This window comes from Salmo trutta, chromosome 13 (assembly GCF_901001165.1).
Source record: "Salmo trutta chromosome 13, fSalTru1.1, whole genome shotgun sequence".
Classification (NCBI taxonomy): Eukaryota; Metazoa; Chordata; class Actinopteri; order Salmoniformes; family Salmonidae; genus Salmo; species Salmo trutta.
This window is the reverse complement of record NC_042969.1, coordinates 58,919,407-58,932,056: the sequence shown is the minus strand read 5'-3', so window position 1 is coordinate 58,932,056 and position 12,650 is coordinate 58,919,407. Positions and strand designations below refer to the sequence as shown.

Below are 12,650 nucleotides of genomic sequence, written 5' to 3'. Positions count from 1 at the left end.
GATTTATTTAGAATTCAAGGTACTCTTAATCAGCATGGCTACCACAGCATTCTGCAGCGATACGCCATCCCATCTGGTATGCGCTTAGTGGGATTATCATTTGTTTTTCAACAGGACAATGACCCAAGACACACCTCCAGGATATATCAATCAATCAATCAAATGTATTTATAAAGCCCTTTTTACATCAGCCGATGTCACAAAGTGCTATGCAGAAACCCAGCCTTAAACCCCAAACAGCAAGCAATGCTGATGTAGAAACCAAGTGGCTAGGAAAAACTCCTTAGAAAGGCAGGAACCTAGGAAGAAACCTAGAGAGAAACCAGAGTCTGAGGGGTGGCCAGTCCTCTTCTGGCTGTGCCGGGTGGAGATTATAACAGTACATGGCCAAGATGTTCAAACGTTCATAGATGACCAGCAGGGTCAAATAATAATAATCACAGTGATTGTAGAGGGTGCAACAGGTCAGCATCTCAGGAGTAAATGTCAGTTGGCTTTTCATAGCCGATCATTCAGAGTTAGAGAAAGCAGGTGCTGTAGAGAGAGAGAGAGTCTAAAACAGCAGGTTGGGGACAAGGTAGCACGTCCGGTGAACAGGTCAGGGTTCCATAGCCGCAGGCAGAACAGTTGAAACTCGAGCAGCAGCAGGTGGACTGGGGTGGACTGAGGACAGCAGGTGGACTGGGGACAGCAAGGAGTCATCAGGCCAGGTAGTCCTGAGGCATGGTCCTAGGGCTCAGGTCCTCCAAGAGAAGAGAGAAAAGAGAGAAAGAAAGAAAGAGTTAGAGGGAGCATACTTAAATTCATACAGGGCACCGGATAAGACAGGAGAAATAGTCCAGATATAACAGACTGACCCTAGCCCCCCAACACATAAACTACTGCAGCATAAATACTTGAAGCTGAGACAGGAGGGGTCGGGAGACACTATGACACTGTCCGTCGATACCCCCGGACAGGGTCAACCAGGCAGGATATAACCCCACCCACTTTGCCAAAGCACAGCCCCCACACCACTAGTGGGATATCTTCAAACCACCAACTTACTACCCTGAGACAAGGCCGAGTATAGCCCACAAAGATCTCCCGCACGGCACGAACCCAAGGGGGGCGCCAACCCGGATAGGAAGATCGCGTCAGTGACTCAACCCACTCAAGAGTCGCACCCCTCTTAGGGACGGCATGGAAGAGCACCAGTAAGCCAGTGACTCAGCCCCCATAATAGGGTTAGAGGCAGAAAATCTCAGTGGAGAGAGGGGAACCGGCCAGGCAGAGACAACAAGGGTGGTTTGTCGCTCCAGTGCCTTTCCGTTCACCTTCACACACCTGGGCCAGACTACACTCAATCATAGGACCTACTGAAGAGATGAGTCTTCAATAAAGACTTAAAGGTTGAGACCGAGTCTGCGTCTCTCACATGGGTAGGCAGACCATTCCATAAAAATTGAGCTCTATAAGAGAAAGCCCTGCCTCCAGCTGTTCTAATTCTAGGGACAATAAAGATGCCTGCGTCTTGTGACCGTAGCGTACGTGTAGCACAAACTATCCACAGAGACAAACTGATATCTTTCCGACAGATAAGATCTAAACCAGGCCAGAACTTGTCCGTGTAGACCAATTTGGGTTTCCAATCTCTCCAAAAGAATGTGGTAATCAACGATATCAAAAGCAGCACTAAGGTCTAGGAGCACAAGAACAGATGCAGAGCCTTGGTCTGACGCCATTAAAAGGTCATTTACCACCTTCACAAGTGCAGTCTCAGTGCTATGATGGGGTCTAAAACCAGACTGAAGCATTTCATATACATTGTTTGTCTTCAGGAAGGCAATGAGTTGCTGTGCAAAGCTTTTTTCCCAAAAAATTGAGAGGAATGGGAGATTCGATATAGGCAAATCGTTTATTATATTTTCTGGGTAAAGATTTGGCTTTTTCAAGAGAGGCTTTATTACTGCCACTTTTAGTGAGTTTGGTACACATCCAGTGGATAGAGAGCCATTTATTATGTTCAACATAGGAGGGCCAAGCACAGGAAGCAGCTTTTTCAGTAGTTTAGTTGGAATAGGGTCCAGTATGCAGCTTGAACGTTTAGAGGCCATGATTATTTTCATCATTGTGTCAAGAGATATAGTACTAAAACACTTGAGTGTCTTGTCACTTGATCCTAGGTCCTGGAAGAGTTGTGCAGACTCAGGACAACTGCGCTTTGGAGGAATACGCAGATTTAAAGAGGAGTCCGTAATTTGCTTTCAAATGATCATGATCTTTTCCTCAAAGAAGTTCATAAATGTATTACTGCTGAAGTGAAAGCCATCCTCCATTTGCGAATGCTGCTTTTTAGTTAGCTTTGCGACAGTATCAAAAAGACATTTCGGATTGTTCTTATTTTCCTCAATTAAGTTGGAAAAATAGGATGATCGACCAGCAGTGAGGGCTCTTCGATACTGCACGGTACTGTCTTTCCAAGCTAGTCCCTGAAGACTTCCAGTTTGGTGTGGCGCCATTTCCGTTCCAATTTTCTGGAAGCTTGCTTCAGAGCTCGGGTATTTTCTGTATACCAGGGAGCTAGTTTCTTATGACAAATGTTTTTAGTTTTTAGGGGTGCAACTGCATCTAGGGTATTGCACAAGGTTAAATTGAGTTCCTCAGTTAGGTGGTTAACTGATTTTTGTCCTCTGACATCCTTGGGTAGGCAGAGGGAGTCTAGAAGGGCATCAAGGAATCTTTGGGTTGTCTGAGAATTTATAGCACGACTTTTGATGCTCCTTGGTTGGGGTCTGAGCAGATTATTTGTTGTGATTGCAAACGTAATAAAATGGTGGTCCGATAGTCCAGGATTATGAGGAAAAACATTAAGATCCACAACATTTATTCCATGGGACAAAACTAGGTCCAGAGTATGACTGTGGCAGTGAGTAGGTCTGGAGACATGTTTGACAAAACCCACTGAGTCGATGATGGCTCCGAAAGCCTTTTGGAGTGGGTCTGTGGACTTTTCCATGTGAATATTAAAGTCACCAAAAATGTGGATATTATCTGCTATGACTACAAGGTCCGATAGGAATTCAGGGAACTCAGTGAGGAACGCTGTATATGGGCCAGGAGGCCTGTAAACAGTAGCTATAAAGAAAGAGTGATTGAGTAGGCTGCATAGATTTCATGACGAGAAGCTCAAAAGACGAAAACGTCGGGGGGGGGGGGGAGGGGGGTTTCAATTGAAAATCTCTTTCAATAATGGCAGGAATGGAGGAGGTCTTTATTCTACTGAGATTACTAAGGTGAACACCGCCATGTTTAGTTTTGCCCAACCTAGGTCGAGGCACAGACACGGTCTCAATGGGGATAGAGTACCTCGCTCTGTAACTGGATCCTAGACTTCCTGACAGGCAGACCCCAGACGGTGAGGGTAGGCAACAACACCTCCCTCATTCTGACCTTCAACACGGGGCCCCCCCAGGGGTGTGTGCTCAGCCCCCTACTGTACTTCCTGTACACCCATGACTGCGTGGCCACACATGACTCCAACACCATCAATAAGTTTGCCAACAACAAGACGGGGTTGGGCCTGATCGTTGATGGGGACGAGACAGCCTACAGGGAGGTTAGAGCCATGGCACAGTGGTGCCAGGAAAACAGCCTCTCCCTCAACGTCTGCAAAACCAAGGAGCTGATAGTGGACAACAGGAAACAGGAGCACCCCCCTATTGTCATCGACTGGGCTGCAGTGGAGAAAGTCAAAAGCTTAAAGTTCCTCGGTGTGCACTTCACAGAGAACATGACATGGTCCAATCACACTACACCACGTGGTGAAGAAGGTGCAGCAGGCACCTGAAGAAATTTGGCCCTCGGATCCTAAACAAGTTCTAAAGCTGCACAATCAAGAGCATCTTCACAGGCTGCATCATCACCTGGTACGGAAACTGAACCGCCCTCAACCAGAAGGCCCTAATGAGGGTGGTGCGGACAACCCAATAGATTACTGGGGGTGAACTCCCTGCCCTCCAGAACATCTACACCAGGCAGTGTCTGAGGATGGCGTGAAAGATCGTCAAGGAATCCAGTCACCCAAGCCACATATTTTTCACTCTGTTACCATCTGGCAAGCAGTATTGGAATATCAGGTTTTTGACCAAAAGGCTCCGCGACAGCTTCAGCCACCAGGCCATCAGACTGCTGAAAAGCTCAACCTAGCTGTCTCCCTGCACAGACCTGCGCTTAGGGACTTTGCACTCCTAGAAAAAAGGGTTCCAAAAGGGTTTTTCAGCTTTCCCCATTGGAGAACCCTTTTGGGTTCCATGTAGAATCCTCTGTGGAAAGGGATTCTACACGGAACCCCAAATGGTTAACCTGGAACCAAAAAGGTTCTTCATAGGGTTATCCAATGGGGACAACCCTTTAGGTTCTAGAGAGCTCATTTTTTTCTAAGAGTGTTTATGCATCTTCGAAATAGTTTTCACTGACTACACACAAATGTACACACACACACACACACACACACCGCTGCTGTTCTAATATATACTATTGATTCCACTACCCAATTGATATTTGTAAGTACAGTGTAAATCCATTATTACTACGCATATTACCTCTTATATTACTTCTACTACATTTTATTTTTGACTCTTTTCATTGTTATTTTTGATTATTGATAAATGTACGTACTGCACTGCTGAGGGAACTAGCACATAAGAATTTTGCTGCACCTTTTATACTTGCTGTAAACTGTGTTTGTGACGAATACATTTGATTTGACTCATGTGGCTCTACTTCCGCTGTTGAAATAAACTATTCTAGAGGTCCATCGGTTGCTCAGATGACCTTAAAAAAGATGCCACAAAGAACATCAATGTGGCACAACGTAGCGTGGGAAAGGCTTAAAGCTAGAATCCTTAAAGCCTACATCATAATATTATATGATTCTTGAAGAATATAATCTAAGAGTAAAAACTAAATTCCTCATGCGCTTAGTTCAATTCTCGTACCCCATTAGAACCCCAAATATAAGCTTGTTTTACTGAAAAGTTTGTAAACTATGTAAATGTAAACAAACCCTGTATAGCCTCAAAACATAGCTAAAATTATCATTTTCACATAATGCATAATGGTCAGTCCTTGCATCCATACCGACGGGAAAAATCTGACGGGAAGTGAACTGGCAACTGGAGGGTTGCTGGTATCAAATCTTAGATGCCATTGCCTGACATTGTGCGCTTGAGCAAGGCAAGAACAGCTCCCCGGTGCCTACTAAAGCAGCCCCCCGCACCTCTCCAAAACCTGTATGTGTGTCTTTCGGAGGGGTTGGGTTAAAAGCAGAAGACAAATTTCAGTAGGACCTTGTGTGCAATTAACCAATAAAGTAATCTTAATACGTTTGAGAGTGGTTATAGTTCTCCAGACCCATTGCTCAGCTTTTTACTAACACAGAGGCAGTGTGTCCACTTTGTTATTGTTTCAATTAAGGATTCTGGCTTTAAACAGGCTCAAATGCCAATCTGTTTACAACACACAATAGAATAAAATCCAGGTGAATGGCAAGGTTTATGTTCATCCCAAATGACACCCTTTTCCCTTTGCAGTACACTACTTTTGACCAGGACTCATAGGGCAATGTGGGGTATAGGGTGCCATTGGGACGCACATGGAATGGAGTCAAGGGAGTACAAAACATTTGGGGAAATTTATTTTCGTCTTGGTTTTTTTCAGTCCCTCATGACCATTTTTGTTATAAAGAGTAATATAAAAAACAGCCATCAAGATATTATGCATTGTGGAGCACATTCATTGCATTATCACAGTTAATGTGTTGCTGACTGTTTACATCACATCATATAAAAGGCTTATCAAGCCCTTCTTGATATGTATCCAATTCACGTAAATAAAGGAATTCCAATGATGTAACACTTTTGAAACGTTCGCGTTTGCTTTCGATTGCACTCTTCCTGCACTATAAAAGACAGGCTTATCAATTGACATCACAGTAAGGTGAGTAGACGTTCCGATTTATTTAACCTAACCTTCAATGTATGTATCCAATTAAATAACTCACTATAGAATCTTATCTTCGAATCTTAAAATATAATTTCTCTATCTCAAGTCACGTAAGGCAAGGTGGACTTCAGGAGACACTAAAATGCACTATAAAACATATATTATGTTGGTGGGAAGGGGAAAATGAGGTATGCTGGTGAATAGTAAACCTCACTAATCTAATTTGTTCAGTGTGGTTGAATCTCGAGCCGGTGTGGGAAAATATTCCTTTCCGACCTCAGAAGCCCAAATAGGTCCCTCATTAAAATACGTTGGGTGCAATTTCACACATACCATGTGTGATTTCCAGTCTAGTCATTCATGGTAAGACGCCAACTTGTAAGAATCCTAGAAAAGATTTAGGCTAAGGAAAATAGCTAAGCTATATAGCTCAGAGATATTTGTTTCATTCATGCATATTGCTTTTGAGAAGTTACCATTGATGAAGGTGAGTAGTTTCCCATGAAGGTAGCCTACCTGTATCTCAGTTTAAGGGTGTAGGTCTAATGATTTATACATATATGAATAGGTGTTTAAAGGTAAGTCGTTATGCATGAATCGCAAATTAATGTTCTTAATTTAATTCGCAAAGAAAACAAATGTGTAACTAGATTTTGGTGGGTTTTGGGGAGGGGGGTGAGGGCTTTCAATGTTATATTACATTCATAATATTCATTTAATTTAGTAAAACAAAGTCAATCACATTATCTAGGCTACAGTACTTGCCTCCACGTTTCGCTTTAGGTTTCTATTTCTCCGGTGGGCGTCAGCATCACCAGAAAAGGGAAGGCAAGGACTCTGGGCTTAGGAGTCAAGATGATACCCTATGTGGCGTTGTGCAAATATTGTAAGTATTTTCCTTTTTCTTCATCTGACTTTAGCTTAGTTATAATGACAAATTGACTTGTGATCAAAGTTTATAGCCTATATTTTTGTTTATTTGAAGAATTTGTAAAAATTCATTGTTCCAGGGAGTCCAGAAATACATTGTGACTACTGTCAGAATAACAAGTAGTGATTCACCTTATGGGCAGTGGTGGAAAAAGTACCCAATTTTCATACTTGTGTAAAAGTAAAGATACCTTAATAGAAAAGGACTCAAGTAAAAGTGAAAGTCACCCAGTAAAATACTACTTGAGTAAAAGTCTGAAAGTATTTGGTTTTAAATAATACTTAATTATTAAAAGTAAAAGTATAAATAATTTCAAATAACTTATGTTAATCAAACCAGACGGCACGATTATTATTTTTTATTTTTTTTAATGCACGGATAGCCAGGGGCACACTCTATCACTCAGACATAATTTACAAACAAAGCCTTTGTGTTTAGTGAGTCACGCCAGGTCAGATGCAGTAGGGATGACCAGAGATTTTGCGTGAATTGGACAATTTTCCTGTCCTGCTAAGCATTCAAAATGTAACGAGTACTTTTGGGTTTCAGGGAAAATGTATGGAGTAGAAAATACTTTTATTTTTTTTAGGAATGAAGTGGAGTAAAAGTTGTCAAAAAATATAAATAGTAAAGTACAGATACCAAAAAAATACTACTTAAAAAGTACTTGAAAGTCTTTTAACTTAAGTACTTTACACCACTGCTTATGGGGCAATCCAGATACAATAAATTACTTTTGGAAAACCTTTTGTTGAATTCCAACAACTTATTGGGAAGTAGAAAAAGGGATGTTGTTCAGGAACATTCTAAAAGTCATTCTAGATCTAGTTTTGTGATTTTGGGGTGAAAACAAGAATAGTATGCCATTATTGTATATTGCATATACTTTAAAAACATATATCCCTCGTAGCCCTTTTTAAAAATACATTTTTACATGTTTCTTATATTGGAAGCCTGTAGGCCTATTAAACAATTACTTATTTCTTTTCCAGTTCCTGTCGCTGTAGTTGTGGTCATAGTTTTCAGTGTCAATGGATACATTGAAGATCCTCTTTTAGACTGCATGCAAGATTCAGACTATGCCGAACTCCTTGAAATTGTGAACAGAGGTCTTCCCTTCACAAAGACACCTCATCATATTGCCATCATCGGTGGTGGTATTGCTGGACTGACTGCAGCAAAGTTTCTGGAGGACGCAGGGCACAAGGTACAGTATCTTTCATAACATTTACTGTATCAATGTCAACACAATGAATAACATTGACATATGCTAATTTACATATGATTGACATACTCAGAAAGGAATTTAGTGTCAGTATACTAATTATCTGGTTATGACTAATAATAGGCCTATAGCGTAAAAGGGGGAAACTGATATATTTTGTTTTTTGCACAAGGTGACTTTAATAGAGGCAAGTGGTCGAATTGGAGGACGGGTTGAGACCTACAGAAATAGAAGAGAGGGATGGTATGCAGAGCTGGGTGCTATGAGGATCCCTAGCTTTCACAAGTGAGTTAGGCCTATTGTCCTACCACATGAAATAGGTAGCGATCTCTTATCCCCTATCTTCATATGTTATTGTTGAAAAGAGGTCAAGCATCCGATCTCAAATGAATCCTGATCTGATACAGGTGCATGTCCTATAGATTTGCATAAGAATGATAACAGGTGTTTAATTTAACCATCAAAACAAAGTTAACTATGGCATTTTTAATTCAACAGAATTCTTTTATCATTTGCATTAAAAATGGGCCTGGGACTGAATCCATTTATCCAGGATGACATCAACACATATTACTATGTGAACGGGTTGCTGCAGAAAACATATACGGTTAAAGAGAACCCAGACGTGCTGAACTATCCCTTGACTGACAAGGAAAGGGGAAAATCGGCTGGTCAGCTCTTCGACTTGGCCCTGTGGAAGGTGTGTGCAAAGGGAGGGGGGCTCCAAACACAACATTAGACCCATTTGGTGGAACACTGTGTAATGTTAAATGTTATTTTATATACAGGTACAGTATGTGTCATAACACAGTTATAACAAATAAGTTTTACAAATGATTTGTTGTAGATAAGGGATGATATCAAGACAGCTGGCTGCAAGGCCATGTTGAGAAAATATGACTCGTACTCAGTCAAGGTAAGAAAACACTTGGTTGCTTAGAGGTAACCATCAGACAAGATGCAGGATTATTGTTATAGGCTAAATTGGTATGCACTTTGCCACTTTCCTTACTAGAAATGGGAATTCATGTTTTTATATATCTTTATTCAGCAATTTTAATAAGTGTTGATTTCTGATAGGAGTATCTAGTGAAGGAGGGGAACCTAAGTCGTGGTGCCCTGCGCATGATCGGAGATATCCTGAATGAGAACAGCCTCTTCTACGCATCACTTACTGAGATGCTGTATATTCAGTCAGATATTAACGACAACACTGTGTAAGAACAGCACTATGCACATATAACCAAATTAGACACCCCGCCCTACATCTAGTGTTTGTTAAGTAGTGTATTAAAGTAGTGGAATGTTCTCTGTTTTTCAGCTATTACGAGATCACTGATGGGTTTGACCATTTACCGAGGGCCTTTTACCAGGCCCTCAACAGTACCATTCTTCTCAACTCCAAGGTCCGACTCATCAGTCAAACCAGCAGCAACGTGACCGTATCCTACCAGGACTGGCGCAATCCATCCTCCCTGACCAATCTTACAGTAGACTATGCCCTGGTGACAGCTACAGCGAAGGCCACCCTCTTCATGGACTTCCAACCCCCGCTGTCACCCCAGAAGATGGAGGCCCTGCGGTCTGTGCACTACGCCAGCTCCACCAAGGTGGTCCTCAGCTTCAGCGAGAGATTCTGGGAAAAGGAGGGCATCAAAGGGGGGAAGAGCATCACGGATCTCCCCTCTCGTTTCATCTACTACCCTAGCCACAGCTTCCCAGGCACGGCTGGGGGGGCTCTCCTGGCATCCTACACCTGCTCCGATGACTCCACTCTGTTCCAGGGGGTGAGCGAGGATGAGCTGAAGGCCTTGGTGCTGGATGATCTGGTAAAGATCCATGGGGAGGTTATACGACCTCTCTGTACTGGAGGGTTGGTGAAGAAGTGGGGGCTGGATCCCTTCAGCCTGGGGGCTTTTGCCATTTACACACCTTACCAGCAGACGGACTACGCCTCGGACCTGTTCAGGAATGAGAGCAGAGTCCACTTTGCTGGGGAGCACACGGCCCTACCTCACGCTTGGATCGAGACTGCCATGAAATCTGCACTAAGGGCAGCCAGGAACATTAGTAACCTGGCATGATAGACATCTGGGGCCCGGGGACATCGATTGTATTTTGAATAGCTTGAGAAGCCATGATTAAAGGTTGAATGTTGACAAATGAAATGATGAAATTCGATGGCCAAACCAAAACATTTTTGCAAACGTTTTTTAGTACTGTCTGATGATGCATTCGCTAGTATACATGTGTTCTGCTTTACTCAATATGAATGGCACAACATGATGAGACGAGTGTTGATGAAATGAAACAGAACATGTTTACTGGCCTATTTAAGTACTCTTCAGGGCATATTGTACATACACTTTTCCCTTTCTAACCTGTATTATTTTGTGTGTACTGGTTTAAAATGGCAATTGTGTTACACATACTAAAGTATTGTAGGAAAGAAAACTATGTCAAATGATGTCACACATGTTACATAGATGTAATGAGCAGCACGGTGTAGGTGTAGTTCTTGGGCCTACTTTTTTAAAATGTTACTTTAATAAAGCCGTATTGCAAACAAATACTTTGTGATTCTATATCATGTCCAATTTAGGCCTGCCTCTTTAATAATTGTACTGTGGCATATCATACTCAGCATATTAGGCAATGGTGTTAGGGGTTCGAGACATAAAGGAAAACATAATGCACAGTTCTTTTACAAAATAAAACACAGTCTATTTCCCATAGTCTAGCTCCTATCAATGGGCACCCTTCTGCACCATCTGCGTAAACCGGTTGGTTATAGACAAGGTAGTGTCAATGAAGCGGTCAACACAGCTCACGAGGCAAGTCTCTGTCCGTGAATCCAGTTTTGAACTCGGGCTCCCCTCCATGCACTTGTCCCAGCAGACATCGGTGAAGTTATGCACCTTCAAAAGAAGCAATGAATCAGCTAACGTTAAGTCAATTTCCGTATGGAGGTCTCAAAACAGAAATGTATGATTTCGTAATCAACTCGGAATTCGGTGTGTCCATTCTGAAAAAACGTTTGATGGGTGTAATAAAATAACAAATGCAGGATACAGTTCAAAATACAGTTAACGTAGCTAGCGTTAGCTAACTAGCTAACTCCGTAGCATAGCTGCTGCTGTGTGTAGCTAAACTACCTACCTGGGCCTGAAACTGCGCTTTCTGTTGTTCAATTGCGATCATCCTTTGGAGCTCTGAACCATCAGCCTTTTCTGACGAATTTAAATCAAAGCCGTCCATTGCAGTAACAGGGATTGGTTTACAGTCGGGTTAATTCAACCAGTAGAGCTGAGAATGACCTCTGTAGGCTCGTGCGTTTTTTGCTCAGTGGTTTGTTGTAGTTTGCTCCGTTACCAAGATAATTGACTAACACACGAGTCATGACTGTGCAATATTTTCAATGTTCAGCCTTTCATTTAAGTAAGGCCAACCCATTTTTTAAAAGCCACGATTAAGTAACTTTTTGGGCAACTTGACCAAATTCACATATAATTGTGAGTTAAAGATCTGTCATTCTCGTTGTAAGAAGCGGTAGATCTGTTCTTTGTGCGATATTTCTATGCTTCCCCTTCTAATGTTTAAATATACTTAAGTATAAAATTCCTTATATTAAGCAAACCAGATGGCACTATTTTATTGTCTATTTATTTAAGGAAAGCTAAGGGCACACTCCAACACTCAGACCTCATTTTACAAACGAAGCATTTGTGTTTAGTGAGTCCGCCAGATCAGAGGCAGTAGGGATGACCAGGGATGTTCTCTTGATAGGTGCGTGAATTGGATCATTTTCCTGTTCTGCTAAGTACTTTTTGGCTGTCAGGGAAAATGTATGGAGTAAAAAGTACATTATTTCCTTTAGGAATGTAGTGAAGTAAATGTAAACACTTTCTAAAATATAAATAGTAAAGTACAGATACCTAAGAAAACAACTTAAGTATTCACACCACAGCATTTTCGCGCACCAACATAAAGTATCTCAAAATGGATTGTGTGTGTGTGTGGCAGGATTACAATGATGGCAAAAAAACAATATTTGAGAGTGTACGCAGGGTACGCAGGGTACGCAGAGTGTACGCAGGGTACGTAGGGTACGCAGCTGGAGGTTGATTGTTTGAAGGGGTGCGGGACTATAAAACGGTTGGGAACCTTTGGTGTAACTCAATTAAGTTACTTATAGATGATTTTGATATGAAGTACGGAGATGTAAAAATAGGTACCATTGACTTGCATTGGATTTGTGCCACAAATGTTTATTTTTATTTTTTATTGAAACAGTGGCCAGGTAAACAAAACCAAAGCATTGATTGCTGTAGTACTTTATCCATAGACTGCTTAAATGGTAAAGAAACCAATATGTCATTGTGTCATTTGGGTGGACCATCCCTTTAATGTAATCACTGCGATCTATTCAGATTAAAGGTGGAATCTGCAGTTGCTATATTCATTTTTGGATTTATAAATGAATGATGTACGGTGGTATATCCATAGATT

At 41.7% G+C, this 12,650-nt stretch overlaps 2 protein-coding genes across 3 annotated transcripts; one reads left to right on the top strand and one right to left on the bottom strand.

Moving 5' to 3' along the window:
• The first annotated feature begins 5,919 nt into the window (after window positions 1-5,919).
• Window positions 5,920-10,711, top strand: il4i1 (interleukin 4 induced 1). 2 transcript variants are annotated; one of them, XM_029772868.1, is made up of 8 exons: window positions 5,920-5,979; window positions 6,769-6,871; window positions 7,909-8,123; window positions 8,314-8,426; window positions 8,640-8,841; window positions 8,989-9,057; window positions 9,222-9,358; window positions 9,463-10,711. In XM_029772868.1, the coding sequence occupies exons 2-8, from the start codon at window positions 6,841-6,843 to the stop codon at window positions 10,223-10,225; spliced, it is 1,530 nt and encodes a 509-aa protein (XP_029628728.1). In that variant the 5' UTR covers window positions 5,920-5,979; window positions 6,769-6,840; the 3' UTR covers window positions 10,226-10,711. The 2 variants fall into 2 exon arrangements, with proteins under 2 accessions (XP_029628728.1, XP_029628727.1); XM_029772867.1 differs by lacking the exon at window positions 5,920-5,979 and adding an exon at window positions 6,281-6,472.
• On the bottom strand, window positions 10,646-11,532 carry LOC115206193 (mitochondrial import inner membrane translocase subunit Tim8 A-like). Its single transcript, XM_029772884.1, has 2 exons — window positions 11,301-11,532; window positions 10,646-11,059 (listed from the first exon to the last, which is right to left on the bottom strand). Exons 1-2 carry the CDS (start codon window positions 11,397-11,399, stop codon window positions 10,889-10,891), a joined length of 270 nt encoding a protein of 89 aa, XP_029628744.1. The 5' UTR covers window positions 11,400-11,532; the 3' UTR covers window positions 10,646-10,888.
• Between the last annotated feature and the right edge of the window lie 1,118 nt (window positions 11,533-12,650).